Source organism: Mandrillus leucophaeus, unplaced genomic scaffold (genome assembly GCF_000951045.1).
Source record: "Mandrillus leucophaeus isolate KB7577 unplaced genomic scaffold, Mleu.le_1.0 Scaffold706, whole genome shotgun sequence".
Taxonomy (NCBI): Eukaryota; Metazoa; Chordata; class Mammalia; order Primates; family Cercopithecidae; genus Mandrillus; species Mandrillus leucophaeus.
The window spans coordinates 542853-559525 of record NW_012107653.1 but is presented as its reverse complement, the minus strand read 5'-3'; the positions used below and the strand labels follow the sequence as shown (position 1 = coordinate 559525).

At 42.2% G+C, this 16673-nt stretch overlaps 1 protein-coding gene across 1 annotated transcript in view; it reads left to right on the top strand.

Annotated features, from left to right (window-relative positions):
* Nucleotides 1-964: 964 nt before the first annotated feature.
* Nucleotides 965-16673, top strand: part of CENPI (centromere protein I) — a 76186-nt gene continuing 60477 nt past the window's right edge. The window contains exons 1-6 of the mRNA XM_011964790.1: nt 965-989; nt 1197-1292; nt 3795-4030; nt 5006-5143; nt 12211-12329; nt 12628-12735. Of these exons, the coding sequence (XP_011820180.1) occupies nt 3808-4030; nt 5006-5143; nt 12211-12329; nt 12628-12735 (588 nt within the window). The 5' untranslated portion in view covers nt 965-989; nt 1197-1292; nt 3795-3807. The remainder of the gene's footprint in view (nt 990-1196; nt 1293-3794; nt 4031-5005; nt 5144-12210; nt 12330-12627; nt 12736-16673) is intronic.

The window sequence follows — 16673 nt, the reverse complement described above, 5'->3', positions numbered from 1 at the left end:
AGAACAGCATCTATCAGAAAAAATTGAAGAGCCTCAGTTGTCATGCATGATTAAGTAAGAGTTGGTGAAACTATTCTGAAAACCATATATGATGTGGTAAAGTTATTTTTGCTGTATCCTTTCCCAAATACATAAACTTTGATTATTCATCTCTAAGATTGCAATCCCCCCCGCCAAGTTTGCCTAAAGTTTATAGGTATGTTTTGGTCTCAACAACTCAGTGAGAGTCATTAAATTTGTCTTTTCTCTTTTATTCCTACTCTAGTTAAGAGATTAAATTAGGGACTAAGCTGAGAGCTTAGACTAAACCCTTGTTGCTGATTTAAAGCCAGTTTCTTTAAGGTCAATTAACTCCTCATTGTTAGGAATAGTTACATGTTGACAGCCGGTTTCTAGAAAACTTTGGAGGATATCCATACCCATTCTCGGTAAAAGGAGGGCAGATTCAGCCTTTCTTTCCTCCCACGCCCTAGGTTCACATGGGGAAAGCGACAGGCCCTTTAACTTAAGTCTTGGCCAGGGAGAAGCCACCTTTATTGTGATATTTACGGTTTCACATTTCCTACAAAGTCCCGACATCTTGGGTCAGCCTAGGCAAAATAATCACTATAATTGATCATGTTAAATTCAAGAACCCAGACACGAATTGTCCCGCTATACGCAAAATTACGAACATAAATATTCTTAGCTCAGTGGGAACGCCAGCCAATCAGCTGACACCAGCAGCAACGGCCCACTCGCTGCGCTCCCGACAGGCTCAGGTGGGTGGGGCAAGCCGCTCTCCGTAATTGGGTCTACGTCAGCGTCATCGCGCGCGCCACCGCCCGCCACCGAGCCACCCGCCACCTCTAGCCAATCAGGCTTCAGCTGAGTGCGTTACTCCGCCCAGTCGCCGCCTGGGTCTGCGCGGAAGCGCATGCGTGGGGTGGAGTCAGCTTCTTTGAATTCCGGAGGCGGCATTCGGTCGTCAGAGGCCTGTGCGGGTATAGGTAGAGTGTCAGGTGAGGAGGTACTGTTAAGCACCGCGCGAAATGGGAGCGAAGAGAATTTTTTAACTTTTGAGGGTGGGACTATCCTGCAAGGTGTGACTGCGGTCGGGTTTTCCGTAGCCAGTTTCCCTCCAGGGATCCTTGGGAAGCCCTGGGATGGTTCAACTGGGTGGGGTCAGAAGCTGCTCCCTTGCCCTTCTTTCCTAGGAACCTAGGAAATAACTCGGAACCTGTACCTTCTCACTGGTTTGGACATATTCCTCTCCTGATCTGGCCTCATCTGTTCCAGGGAGGTGGGATTGAGTAAGTGTCATTCCGACCATTCCTTTCGTTTTTCCTATTTGCAGCCAGAAACTTAGAAGTCATTCTTGGTTCCTCTTCCCTTTTCCCTACATCCAATTCTTTTATCACAGCCTGCTCTATCTAACTCCAAAACATTCCACGAATCCAATCATTTTCCACCTCTACACCCTAGGCCTACAGTCATCCTTCTTCTGGACTTCTGCAACAGCTTTTTATTTGGTTTCTTTTCTCTCCTTGACCTCTAACGTTTTCGTCTCTGCACTGCAACTAACATGATCTTCAAACACAAATCAGGTGGTATTGCTGCACTCTCTAACCTTTCCCCCTTCCCCAATGTTTTCCCATGACACTTAAAATCCAAACTCCTTACTCTGGCCTGCAAATCCCAATATGATCTTAGTCACTGGCTACGTTCTGATTTCATCGCTCATTACCTTTTACCTCTTTCATTCCACTCCCTCTAGACTAATGTTACTACTCTTTCTTTTCTTTCTTTCTTTCCTTCTTTCTTTCTGTCTGTCTCTGTCTCTCCCTCCCTTCCTTTCTTCCTTTCCATTCCATTCCTTTCCTTTCTTTCCTTTTTTTCTTCTTTCTTTTGACAGAGTTGGGCCAGGCGTGATGGCTCACGCCTGTAATCCCAGCGCTTTGGGAGGCCGAGGCGGGTGTGGATCACTTGAGGTCAAGAGTTCGAGGCCAGCCTGGCTAACATGGTGAAACCCAGTCTCTACTAAAATACAACAATTAGTCAGGTGTGGTGGTGTGCGCCTGTAATTCCAGCTACTCGGGAGACTGAGACAGGAGAATTGCTTGAACCCGGGAGGTGGAGGTTGTGGTGAGCCAAGATAGAGATCATTCCACTGCATTCCTGCCTGGGTGACAGAGTGAGACTGTCTCAAAAAAAAGAAACAATGTCTCACTATGTTGCCCTCAGCTTCCCAAAGTGCTGGGATTATAGGTGTGACCCACCTTGCCCTGTCAAGCTGCTGTTTCTTTGACACATAAAGCTCTTTTTGCTTTAAAGTCTTAAAGGTCTTAGCATGTCTTCCTCTTTTCCATGAAATACTGTTCCACCAGATCTTCTCATGGCTGGTTCCTTCTTGGCATTCAAATCTCAGTTCAAAGGTCACCTCAGAGAGGTTTTCTCTGAACACTTATTACAAAGTTACAATGTAGCTTCCCATCCCCAGTTCATTTCTGTCACATCACTGTGTATTGTATTCATTATTGCTTACTTTTCTTCCTTTTACTTTTTATTTTTTTCAGACAAAGTCTTGCTCTGTCAACCAGGCTGGAGTGCAGTGGCGCAATCACGGCTCTTTGCAGCCTCGACCTCCCGGGCTCAAGCGATTCTCCTGCCTCAGCCTCCTGAGTAGATAGGACTACAGGCGCGTGCCACTATGCCTAGCTAATTTTTTAAATCTTTAGTAGAGACGTCTCACTGTGTTGCCCAGACTGGTCTTGAACTCCTAGGCTGAAGGAATCTTCCGGCCTCGGCCTCCTGAAGTGCTGGTATTACAGGTGTGAACTACCATGCCCGGTCTTAGTTGTATACTTATTTATTGACTCTCACCTCGCCTTTCAGTGTAAGTGTCATGAGAGCAGGGACCTTGATTGTTTTATTATTTTATCCCTGGTAACTAGACTTGTGCTTGGCAGATAGATGACATTTAGTAATTATTTATTAAGTGAATGAATGGGAATATTTGTCTCCTGAAAGTGCGTAGTTTGGCCACCAGTTTGGCTTTTGAACTATGCAGCTTTGACTTAGCACTGACAAATTTAGGAGCATAAAGATTAAAAGCAAAATCAAGGAGAAGTGGGGAAAATAGGAGTGGAGAAAGTAAGATTGAGTTATTGAGATGGATTAGTTTTTTTGTTTGTTTTGAGACAGGGTCTCGCTCTGTCACTCAGGCTGGAGTGCAGCAGTGCAGTCTCTGCTCACTGCAACCTTCACCTCCTGGGTTCAAGCGATTCTCCTGCCTCAGCCTCCTGAGTAGCTGGGATTACAGGTGTGTGCCACCATGCCCAACTAGTTTTTGTATTTTTAGCAGGGACAGGGTTTCCTCATATTGGCCAGGCTGATCTCAAACTCCTGTATGCCTGACCTCAAGTCAGGCCCGCCTCAGCCTCCCAGAGTGCTGGGATTACAGGTGTGAGCCACCACACCCGGCCGAGATGGATTAGTTTTGGACCCATTTATATGACATAGCCATTCTAAGAGAGAACTTGCATATGTTGCCTGTACTCTTACTGTTTTTTTCCACTAGAAAGCTAGTTCAGCTGATGAATGTTCCTTGGCAGGTTGTTTCTATTTCTATTTAGGGCAAGGACTTTCTGAGAAAGTCAACCTCTAGATTTTGTTTCCTGAATTGTTGTCAACTTATTTATTGCATGCCTGTTGTATGCTAGCTATTGTATACTAAATACTGGAAACACACCCTCTCTCTGTGGATAAAAAAGGACTGTTTGGCTGATTAATGATAACACTTGTTTTCTGTGTAGAACATATGCAGTAATGTCACCTCAAAAGAGAGTTAAGAACGTCAAGGCACAAAACAGGATTTCACAAGGTAGTAATAGTTTTCAGACCACGCTTTCAGCCTGGAAAGTAAAACAGGGTCCAAGCAACTCAAAGAACATCTCAAAACATGGACAGAACAATCCAGTGGGAGATTATGAGCATGCTGATGATCAAGCTGAAGATGCTTTGCAAATGGCAGTGGAATATTTTGAGAAAGGTAAAGGTGGATTGTTTTCCTTATGAAAGTCCTATTTCTGTAAAAATAGTCTTTTTTTCTGAAGAGTTTTTAAAGGAAAGCATAATTTTGCTCATTCATGCTTTTGTTTATTTAATAGACATTGAGCAGTTACTACATATCAGTATGCTGGGCACTAGGGACACAACAACAAAACTTACTAGTAGAGTGGTTCCCAAACTGCTGCATATTGGGATCACTTGAGAATCTTTTTTTCTTTTCTTTCTTTTCCTCTCTTTCTACCCCTTTGGCTCTGAGAATCTTTAACAAACAAACTGATGTCAGGCATCCACTCTTAGACTTTCTGATTTTATTGGTATGGAATGCAACCTGGCATAGGGATTTTTTTAAAGGCTTTGGGTGGTTCCAATGTATGGCAAAGTTTGGGAACCACTGTCCTAGTATTGAAACAGGTTGTAGTCTAAGTTCAATGCTTTTAGTTAGTTTAGAATAGAAATGTCAGGGCATAATCCAGCTTTCCTCACTGAAGGTGCTATCACTGTTAAATATTCTTTAGTTAAAAACATCTCTGAACGGTTTTTGTGAAGACACGTCTTACATAAACTCCTTTATTTATTTTTGGAGACAGGGTTTTGCTCTGTTGCCCAGGCTGGAGTGCAGTGGCATGGTCATTGTACATTTGACCTTTCGGGCACAAGTGAGCCTCCCATCTCAGCCTCCTGAGGAGCTGGGACCACAGGCGCGTGCCAGCATGCCCAGCTAGTTTTTAATTCTTTTGTAGAGAAAGAGTCTTGTCATGTTGCCCAGGCTGGTGTCAAACTCCTGGCCTCAAGTGATCCTCTTGCTTTGGCCTCCCAAAATGCTGGAATTACAGATGTGGGTCACCACGCCTGGTCATTAAGCTATTCCTTTAAAGAGTTTCAAATTGTTATTATTGAGGCTGAAGACTGAAATAATTTTAAAGGTCTCACTATTTAATATTGTTTCTTTTTTCAGGTCCCGTTAAAACTTCACAGAATAAAGATAAAACTTTGGAAAAACACTTGAAAACTGTGGAAAATGTGGCTTGGAAGAATGGGTTAGCTTCAGAAGAAATTGATGTTCTATTAAATATTGCACTCAGTGGCAAATTTGGTATGTTGAGGAGATGCTTTTTTTTGTTCTTTTAACGCACCTAGCACCTATATTTTTTTCTTTTAAAAATATGTATACATACACATATATATATACACACACACACACACACACATATATATAGATAGGTATACACACACATTTTTTATAATAGAGACAGTGTCTGACTATATTGCCCAGGCTGGTCTGGAACTCCTAGACTCAAGTGATCCTCCCGCCTTGGCCTCCCAAATTGCTGGGATTACAGGCTTGAGCCACCGCACCTGGCTCGAGGGGGATGTTGTTTTGTTTTTTATTTTGAGATGGAATCTCGCTCTGTCACCCAGGCTGGAGTGCAGTGGCACGATTTCAGCTTGCTGCTACCTCTGTCTCCTGAGTTCAAGCAATTCTCCTGCCTCAGCCTCCCGAGTTCCTGGGACTATAGGCACGTGCCACGTAACCTGGCTAATTTTTTGTATTTTTGTATTTTATTTTGCTGTGTTAGCCAAGATGGTCTCCATCTCCTGACCTCGTGAGCCTCCTGCATTGGCCTCCCAAAGTGCTGGGATTACAGGTGTGAGCCACCGTGCCTGGCCAAGGGCATTTTTTGGTTTTTTTTTTTTTTGGGAGACTGGGTCTCACTCCATCGCCCGGGCTAGAGTGTAGTGGTGCAATCTCAGCTCACTACAACCTCCACCTCCCAGGTTCCACCTCTCTGCCTCAGCCTCCCGAGTAGCTGGGATTACATTGGCCTCCCAAAGTGCTGGGATTACAGGTGCCTTCCACCACGCCTGGCTAATGTTTTTGTATTTTTAGTAGAGACGGAGTTTCACCATCTTGGGCAGACTGGTCTTGAACTCCTGACCTCGTGATCCACCTGCCTCGGCCTCCCAAAGTGCTGGGATTACAGGCGTGAGCCACTGTGCCCGGTCTTGGATGTTTTTGTCATCACTTTGCTATTAGTTTTTCCTTTTAGACTTTGTTTATTTATTTTTTTGAGATTGAGTTTTGCACTTGTTGCCCAGGCTGGAGTGCAATGGTGCGATCTTGGCTCACTGCAACCTCCACCTCCTGGGTTCAAGCAATTCTCCTGCCTCAGCCTCCCCAGTAGCTGGGATTACAGGCACGTGTCACCATGCCCGACTAATTTTGTATTTTTGGTAGAGATGAGGTTTCTCCATGTTGGTCAAGCTGGTCTCGAACTCCCGACCTCAGGTGATCCGCCCTCCTTGGCCTTCCAAAGCATTGGGATTACAGGCGTGACCCACTGTGCCCGACCTTCCTTTTAGACTTTGAATTAGATTGTTCATTGGAATTAGTTGCAGTTTTTTATGTTTACTGTTCTCTTCATAAGACCAATCTGTTAAGATTATACAATGGGCTTTTTTGTGTGTTTAGGCCAAAAGTTTCTGTGTGCATATGCTGAAAATGACCAGTTACCATATATCATTACAAATAAAATGCAAAATACATACTTTTGTCACCAAATACATGAGAACCGTTTTTTAGTATTTATCTTAAGCATACGTAGTAATTTCAACAATGTTGCTGGAAGGCATCTTAAAAGATCACTTAGTCTACTTCATTACCTTCATTTTCTTTATTTTATTTATTTATTTTTTGAGATGGAGTTTCGCTCTTTCACCCAGGCTGGAGTGCAATGGCGTGATCTCGGCTCACTGCAACCTCTGCTTCCCGGGTTCAAGCAATTCTCCTGCCTCAGCTTCCTGAGTAGCTGGGATTATGGACATGTGCCACCACACCCGGCTGATTTTTGTATTTTTAGTAGAGACGGGGTTTCATCATGTTGGCCAGGCTGGTCTCAAACTTCTGACCTCAGATGATCCGCCTGCCTGAGCCTCCCAAAGTGCTGGGATTACAGGCATGAGCCACCGTGCCCAGCTAAGATGCTTTTTCTTTTGTGCAAGTACATCTTTTCCTGTTCTAAATTCATTGGTGATGGTTGGGATGGTTGGAAGAGGTTCTTAGAAATAATACCTGGTCAATATTTTATTTACTTGAACCTTTTAACTTTTTCTCATTTAAATTCAGACTTGGAAGGTATTTTAGACTCTAAACACTCTCATTTAAAGGTGAGGAAAAAGAGGCTCAGAGTAGTTAAAGAGACTTGCTTAATGTCAGAGGTAGAACTGGGGAAATAAGATGTCCAAACTCCCATTCTAGTGCTTATACTGTACCACATTGCTGCTTTTTTTTCTACTTAAAAAAAGTTAAGGCTGGGTATAGTGGCTCATGCCTGTAATCTCAGCACTTCGGAGGGCCAAGGCAGGATGATTGCTTGAAGCCAGATTTGAGACCAGCCTGGGCAACAAAGCGAAACCTTGTCTACAAAATGTTAAAAAAAAGAAAATTAGCTAGGTGCAGTAGCATGTGCGTGTAGTCCCAGCTACTTGGGAGTCTGAGGCAAGAGAATCACTTGAGCCCAGGAGTTTGAGGCTGCAATGAGCTATGATGGTGCCACTGTACTCCAGTGTGGGCCACAGAGCAAGACTCTGTCTCTGGGGAAAAAAAAGAAAGATTAAGACAGCTCTCAAAACCAAATGCTTTATATACTAAGTGTTTCTTGGCTGTCGCATGTTAGATTCCTTTGTTTATATCCTAGCAGCATATTTGCAGGGGTATGTGTATTTATTTTAAAGTAACAACACATTACTAACCGAATTCAACATATGACTGTCAGGTATTTTATTTCTCCATTTTTATCTGATTAGTTCTCTGTGTTTCCCTAGAAAGTTAAATGAGACCTAATAAAATTGTTTTTTTTCTTGTAGATGGTTTTAGATTGTTTGGTTCTAATATCTTTCCAGGAATCCGTGTTTACCTGAACAATGTCTGTAAAGATCAATTTACCCACTCCCATCTCACTTTAAAACATATATGGAGTAGGGGCTGGGCGCAATGGCTCACGCCTGTAACCCCAACACTTTGGGAGGCTGAGGTGGGTGGATCACGAGGTCAGGAGATCAAGACCACCCTGGCTAACATGGTGAAACCCCATCTCTACTAAAAATACAAAAAATTAGCCGGGCGTGGTGGTGGGCGCCTGTAGTCCCAGCTACTTGAGAGGCTGAGGCAGGAGAATGACGTGAACCCAGGAGGCAGAGCTTGCAGTGAGCGGAGATCATGCCACTGCACTCCAGCCTGGGTGACAGAACGCGACTCCATCTCAAACAAAACAAAACAAAAAAACAACATGTGGAGTATACAGATGTTTTCTGTTTTAGAAATTTTTTTTTCGTGACAGAGTCTCACTCTGTTGTCCAGACTGCAGTGCAGTGATATGATCACGGTTCACTGCAGCCTCGACCTTCTAGATTCAAGCAGTCCTCCCATCTCAGACTCCCAAGTAGATGGGACTACAGGTGCATGCCACTGCACCCAGCCTCCTTTCTTTATCTCAGAAATTAATGATTAGGTTATCTTGATGTCTGCCAGGACTTGAGGTGTCTCAAAATGCATGCCTCAGACTTGGGAAACTTATATAGCAATTTAAAAAATAATCTCTGGCTTTCTATTGTTACTTTTCATTTTTTTTTTTTTTCTGCTAAGCTGGAATTTGCTGAGGTCAAATGTGGCCTCCTTAATTCCTTTTCTCCCTTTTATTATAGTTATTTCTGTGATGTCCCCCATCCCTACTAGATCTTTACATGCAGCTCTTTTGGTAAGTTTCAATGCATATTCAGAGGCAGGTATGCTAGAAATGTCATCATAATTAGGTACAAAGGGACTTTAGATTCTTTAAAAATTAAGTCACTTGGAAGTAAAAATAGAATCAATATTGAATTCTCCCTTTGAATTTGGTGCACGTGTAATGTGTTAGTGGTGAGACTATTTTAAATTTCGAAGAGTTAGTGGATGGGAGTGAGAAAGAAAACAAGAAAAGAAACCACAAGAGTGGAAAGCAGAGATTTTTATTTTTGTGATTCATTACCTATCATCACTGCTTCCTTTCTTCTCCACAGAATGATAGTGTACAAAGTGATGAGATATATTCTAATTCTTGAAGCCTTAATTAACAGAAGTTGAGATAGGATGTATTCAAAGCCAGCCTCTGTGACTTTTTTTTTTTTTTGAGACGATCTTGGCTCACTGCAAACTCCGCCTCCCAGGTTCAAGCGATTCTCCTGCCTCACCCTCCTGAGTAGCTGGGATTACAGGCGCCCGCCACCATGCCTGGCTAAGTTTTGTATTTTTAGTAGAGATGGGGTTTCAGCACGTTGGCCAGGCTGGTCTCGAACTCTTGCCCTCAGGTGATCTCTGTGACATCATTTCTATTACCAGATGGGAGAACACCATAGAGGCCTGAGATCAAGTGGAAAGATTGGACTAGCGTAGAATGGTATTACTGCTAGTCAATTCCAAGAATATCTTGTTCTAGGCCAGTCACGGTGGCTCATGCCTGTAATCCCAGCACTTTGAGAGGCCAAAGTGGGCAGATCCCTTGAGTCCAGGAGTGCGAGACCAGCCTGGGCAACATAGTGAGACCTTGTCTTTGCTAGAAATAAAAAACGTAAGCAGGTATGGTGACACATGCCTGTAGTCTCAGCTACCCTGGAGGCTGAGGTGGGAGGATTGCTTGAGCCCAGGAATTTGAGGTTGTTGTGAGCTATGATTGCACCACTGCACTCCGGCCTGGGTGACAGAGTCAGACCCTGTCTCAAAAAAAAAAAGAATGTCTGTTCTATTCTGCTACTCTTCCTGCTTTTTTGGGGCGAGCGGATGATACAAATATATACATTTTAATTTTATATGTATGTTTTTATTTCTGGCTCACATTCTCTCATGAACAAATACATTCTTAAATGTAACACCTCATGCAAAGTGTCCATCAGTAGCTTTAAATAAATCAGTCTATGAGGCCATTAAAAAAAAATCTTTGAAATTTTCCTGTGATTGAAAGCTTTTTTGGAGATATAACTCACATACCATAAAATTCATTGTTTTTTCCTTTTGTTTTCTTTTATTTTGAGACGGAGTTTCACTCTTATTGCCCAGGCTGGAGTGCAATGGTGTGATCTCGGCTCACTGCAACCTCTGCCTCCCGGTTTCAAGCGATGCTCCTGCCTCAGCCTCCTAAGTAGCTGGGATTACAGGCGCCCACCACCACGCCCAGCTAATTTTTGTATTTTTAGTAGAGATGCGGGTTTCACCATGTTGCCCAGGCTGGTCTTGAATTCCTGACCTCAGATGATCTGCCTGCTTTGGCCTTCCAAAGTGCTGGGATTACAGTTGTGAGCCACCGTGCCCTCATAACATTCATTATTTTTTTATTTTTTACTTTTTTATTTTTGAGATGGAGTTTCACTCTGGTAGCCCAGGGTGCAGTGCGATGGCGTGATCTCGGCTCACTGCAACCTCCACCTCCCATGTTCAAGTGATTCTCCTGCCTCGGCCTCCTGAGTGGCTGGGATTATAGGCGCCTACCATGACACTCGACTAATTTTTTTTTTTTTTTTTTTGAGATGGAGTTTCACTCTTGTCGCCCAGCCTGGATTACAGGCGTGAGTCACCACGCCTGGCCTAATTTTGTATTTTAAATTAGAGATGGAGTTTCATCACCTTGGCCAGTCTGGTCTTGAACTCCTGATCTCAGGTGATCTGCCTGCCTCGGCCTCCCAAAGTGCTGGAATTACAGGCATGAGCTACCGCTCCTGGCAAAATTCACTGTTTTAAAAATTCAGCATTTTTGTTTTTGGAGACAGAGTCTCACTCTGTCACCCAGGCTGGAGTCTAGTGGTGTGATCTCAGCTCACTGCAACCTCCACCTTCTAGGTTCAAGTGATCCTCCCACCTCAGCCTACCAAGTAGCTGGGACTATAGGCATGTGCTACCACATCTGGCTAATTTTTGTATTTTTTGTAGAGATTGGGGTCTCACTGTATTGCCTAGGCTAATCTCAAACTCCTAGGCTCAAGCAGTCCTCCGGCCTCAGCCACCCAGGAGGCGCCACCATGCCCAGCTAATTTTTTTTTTTTTTTTTTACATAGAGACGGGGTCCTGCTATGTTGTCCAGGCTGGTCTCAAACTCCTGGGCTCAAGCAATCCATCCACCTCAGCCTCCCAAAGTGCTTAGATTATAGGCATGTGTCACCACGTTCGGCTCCAAATTCAACATTTCTTTAAAGCATAGTCAGAGTTGTGTAATCATCACCACTGTCTAATTCTTGAACATTTTCATCACCCCAAGAAGAAACCCTGTACTCATTTATATTTTTTAAATAGAAATATTTGAGCCAAATAATTTGCCTTATAGTTTTTTTTTTTTTTTTTAGAGAGGGTCTCACTTTGTCATCCAGGCTGGAGTGCAGTGACATGATCACAGCTCACTGCAGCCTCGACCTCCCTGGGCTCGGGTGTTTCCCCCACATCAGCCTCCCAAGTTGCAGGGACTAAAGGCTTACCCCACCACCCCTGACTAATTTTTGTATTTTTAGTAGATATGGGGTTTTGGCATGTTGCCCAGGCTAGTCTTGATCTCCTGGGCTCAAGTGATCCGCCTGCCTCGGCCTCCCAAAGTGTTAGGATTATAGGCATGAGCCACTGTGCCTGACCATTGCCTTATAGTTTACATCAGTAGTTAAAGGTACATTTTTGTTTTGAACAATTTATTAATAATGATAAGAGATACTGAATTTTACACACTGTTGGTTTTTATTGCCTTCAATATAATGTGAGTTTTTTTTTTTTTTTTTGAGATGGAGTTTTGGTCTTGTTGCCCAGGCTGGAGTGTAATGGCACGATCTCGGCTCACCATAATCTCCGCCTCCTGGGTTCAAGCGATTCTCCTGCCTTAGCCTCCCGAGTAGCTGGGCTTACAGGCATGCTCCATCACGCGTGGCTAATTTTTGTATTTTTAGTAGAGATGGGGTTTCTCCATATTGATCAGGCTGGTCTCGAACTCCCAACCTCAGGTGATCCACCCACCATGACCTCCCAAAGTGCTGGGATTACAGGCATGAGCCATCATGCCCAGCCTAATGTGAGATTTTTAGATCCGAGAGTGAATAATAGTAAAAGAACAATTGAGACCTTAAAATGTAGTTTAATTTAGCTTGTCTCCTTTCCAGGAAATGCTGTAAACACACGGATATTGAAGTGCATGATCCCAGCAACAGTAATATCACAAGATTCTGTGGTTAAGGCAGTCTCCTGGCTTTGTGTTGACAAGTGTTCTGGTAGCACCAAGGTAATCTTTTTAAACTCTTTGATTGTAAGTCCTTCAGAACCACTTAAGGACTGACAAAGAAGAGCCACTTATCAAGTAATGGCATTGGCCTTTTGTGCAAAGCCTGTAGTTTTGGAACAATATATCTTGATGCAAGGGCTATATTCAAACAGAAATTTTTACTGAGAAATAAAATCTATTATTCTACTTTGTGCCTGAAGCCTCTAAAATAGCCCTGGCGACGGGGGACGGGGGTGGAATTAAACTCTTCTGTACCAGTTGTATTTCTTTAAAGATAAGTATTTTGTCTCTTCAATAGGTACTTTTTTATCGTTGGCTGGTTGCAATGTTTGACTTCATTGATCGTAAGGAGCAAATTAACTTGCTCTACGGCTTCTTTTTTGCTTCATTGCAAGATGATGCACTGGTAAGTAAAAATTGGACAGCATTAGGCATCAATCAAATAGTACATGAGTGTATATTGATGCACCATATATCCTTCAGCATGCTATGCAATGTGTTTTTCCTTATTTTAAAAATATATCAAACATACAGAAATGTAACAAGATAACGTAGACATATCAAATATACAGAAAAGGGCAAATAATAACATTCTACTTTGCTCCTGTCTCTCAGATTAACAAATAGAAAGTTTTTATCATATTTACTTTATATCTTATTTTAAGGAAATAAAAATGTTACAGATAAAGTTGATTTCACATTGGAGTCTTGTTTGCTGATCTAGAGCACTTATTGCCATCTTTTCCCTTTTAAACCACTTCAACAGGGTCCTTTGAGTCATTTACTCTACATTTTCTTGATTAACACTGCAAAAGCCTCATCAAAATTAATGAGAAGGAGAGGATTACTTTTCATGAGTGCCAATGGAGTGATTTTTATTAAATAGCATAATTATTTCCCTTAAAAACATTAATAACTTTAAGAAATCAATCTACTGTCCACCTGGAAGACTTTCAAGGACCATCAGTAGTTCACAGACCGTGTGAATCACTCGTCTAACTGTATTTCTCTTGCCTTTGGGAAGGGAATTCATTTATTGATTTTATTTTTTAAAATGATGTTTCCAGTGTGTTCATTGCATTGTTCTAGGCACTGTAGAAGATTCAAAGTTTAGCATAGGGTTTCTATACTCCAGGAACTTGAAATCTAGTTGGGGAATTAAGGAAATAACATAAATTATCAAAAACAGCATATGATAGTTTGAAGATAATAATTGCTATAATATTTCCAGGAAGGAAGAAAGCACTGTAACTCAAAATGATTAGTTAAGAGCACCATAAAGTATGTGGGTGTTGAGCTGGGCCTCACAGGTTGAATAGGATTTGGGATTTGGTGACAGAAAATGATATTTGATATGGTGGGAATATTTCAAGCAAAGTCGTGAGGTGTGTAAATTGTTTTAGGAGACCTTAATAGACCAGCCTGACTTAATTGGCGATGGTGTTAGGTGGTAAGGCTGAAAAAGTTGGGTGAAGACAGATTGTAGAGGTCTTCCAATGTGATGCTAAGGAATTTGAACTTTATTCAGTGGGTAAATCACTGAATATTTTTGGCTGGAATATGTTGAAAGCAGCTCTGTAGGAAGCTGTATCTAGTAGTGCCCAACAATGTGAATTAAGAGAGAGGCCGAAGGCAGGAATACTAGTTAGGAAGCTGACATGATAATCTAGGTATAACATGATGTCGTAGACAAGAAATTCTCAAATATGGTCTGTGGACCCCCTGGGGCTTCCTAAGACCCTTTCGGGAAGTCCAAGAGGTCAAAATTATTTTCATAATAAAACCAAGGTATTATTTGCCATTTTCACTTTGTTGACCTTAGCACTGATGGTGCTAAAGCAATTCTGGGTAAAACTACTGGCCATTTAACATGAATCAAGGCAGTGGCACCAAACTGTACTAGCATGTTCTTTATTATGTTCTTCATTGTGGTAAAAAAACAAAAATGCTAATTTCACTTAAGAATGTCAAGTGAAGCATAAAAATTAACTCAATAGTTTTATTAAATCTCTACGTCTTTAATATTCTGTGTAATGAAATGGCAAGTACAAACAAAGTCCTGCATACTAAAGTACAATGGTTATTCTGAGGAAAAGCATTTGTGTGATTGAGTTGTGAGCCAAACTAGCTCCATTTTTATTTGAAAGAATGACTGATGGCCGGGCGCAGTGGTTCACACCTGTAATCCCAGCACTTTGAGAGGCCGAGGCAGGCGGATCACAAGGTCAAGAGATTGAGACCATCCTGGCCAACATGGTGAAACCCCGTCTCTACTAAAAATAGGAAAATTAGCTGGGCATGTTGGCGCACACCTGTAGTCCCAGCTACTTGGGAGGCTGAGGCAGGAGAATTGCTTGAACCCAGGAGGCAGAGGTTGCAGTGAGACGAGATCACGCCACTGCACTCCAGCCTGGCGACAGAGTGAGACTCTGTCTCAAAAAAAAAGAATGACTGACATACGAACCATAGTTATACAGACTTGGGTACTTGGAAAATGTTTTCTTGAAAATGAACAAAACAAGCCTGTTATTCAAAGAAAACAACTGGCCGTATCTGTTGCCAGTGATAACATTTGAGCATTCAAGTGAAAAATTAAAGTTTAGAAAATTTGTATCTGCCACTATGAACCTGACAGCTTTCAGATACCTGAAAGACTTTTGTAATAATTGGTGATGGTATTAATGTTGTGATTTTTAGTTACCATATAATGAAATGTGTCAGCATTTGGAAGCTCAGTATAACTCAGTGAGCCAATATTTTCCTGATGAACAAGTATGATGTTCTAAATTCATAAATGGGTAAAAGAACCCTTTAAAATACAAGATACATCAACGAATTTTAATGGAACAGAGTACAGAGCTTTTATTGAGAGTGTTTCAGATTCCACATTACAGCTACCCCTTAAGAAACTACCACTTGTCAAGTTTTGGTGTAGTAGCAAAGACTAATATCCATAATTTTCTGAAAAGCCTTTTAAACTGTTCCTACCTTTTCCAACTATATATCTGTGTGAGGCTGGATTTTCTTCATGCAATTCAATCAAAACATAATAGAATTAATATAGAAGCACAGATTCCAACTGTATTCTCTTAAGCCAGAGACATTAAAAAGATTTGTAGAAATGGGCTGGGCGTTGTGGCTCATGCCTGTAATTCCAGCACTTTGAGGAGGCCGAGGCAGGCAGATCACTTGATCTCAGGAGTTCGAGACCAACTTGGACAACATGGTGAAACCCCATCTCTACAAAATATACAAAAATTAGCTAGGTGTGGTGGTATGTGCCTATCGTCCCAGCTACTTAGGAGGCTGAGGCAGGAGGATCGCTTGAGTCCAGGAGGCAGAGGTTGCAGTGAGTTGAGATCATGCCATTGCATTCCAGCCTAGTGAGACCTCATCTTTACTGGGGGAAAAAAAAAAAAAAAAAGCTGGGTGTGGTGGCATGCACTTCTACTTGGGAGGCTGGGGGCGGGGAGCAGAAATCATTTGATCGTTTGAGCCTGGGAGTTGGAGGCAGCAGTGAGCTGTGATGGTGCCATTGTATTCCAGCATGGGTGACAGAGCAAGAACCTGTCTCAAAAAAAAATATTCTCAGTATTATTTCTAACCTGGTGAGTGTTGACAGACATTACCCAGAAAAACAAAAAGCAATTTTGGGGTCCTCTAATTTTTTTTTTTTTTTTTGAAACAGAATTTTGCTCTTTTGGCCCAGGCTAGAGTACAATGGCGTGATCTCAGCTCACAGCAACCTCCACCTTCTGGGTTCAAGAGATTCTCCTGCCTCAGCCTCCCAAGTAGCTGGGATTACAGGCACCTGTCAGCACGCCTGGCTAATTTGTTTGTATTTTTAGTAAAGATGGGGTTTCACCATGTTGGCCAGGCTGGTCTTTAACTCCTGACCTCAGGTGATCCACCGGCCTCGGGCTCTCAAAGTGCTGGGATTACAGGTGTGAGCTACCACACCAGCCAAGGGGTCTTCTAATTTTTTTTTTTGAGACGGAGTCTCACTCTGTTGCCGTGCCTGGCTGATAATTAGTTTATTTACCTCGGTGTAGTGATTATAGTAGAAATAAATTCAGATATCTTATTTTGAGATATTCTAAATGAGCTTTTTTTTTTTTTTGACCCTAGTTTTTTTCCTATTCTTGTTTGGAAGTCACCTAAGTGTTTTTGTACCTACTTAACATGCATACTTTAAGTCTAAAGGTAACTGGCATCTGTACCTTTATCTTACAGGATACAAAAACCTCAGGATGCTTTAACTCTCTTTTTCTTGTTCTTTTTTTTCTCTTCGTGTCATATGGTGCAGAAGAATGCTTTAGCTGTCATCACACTGCTCCTGGCTTA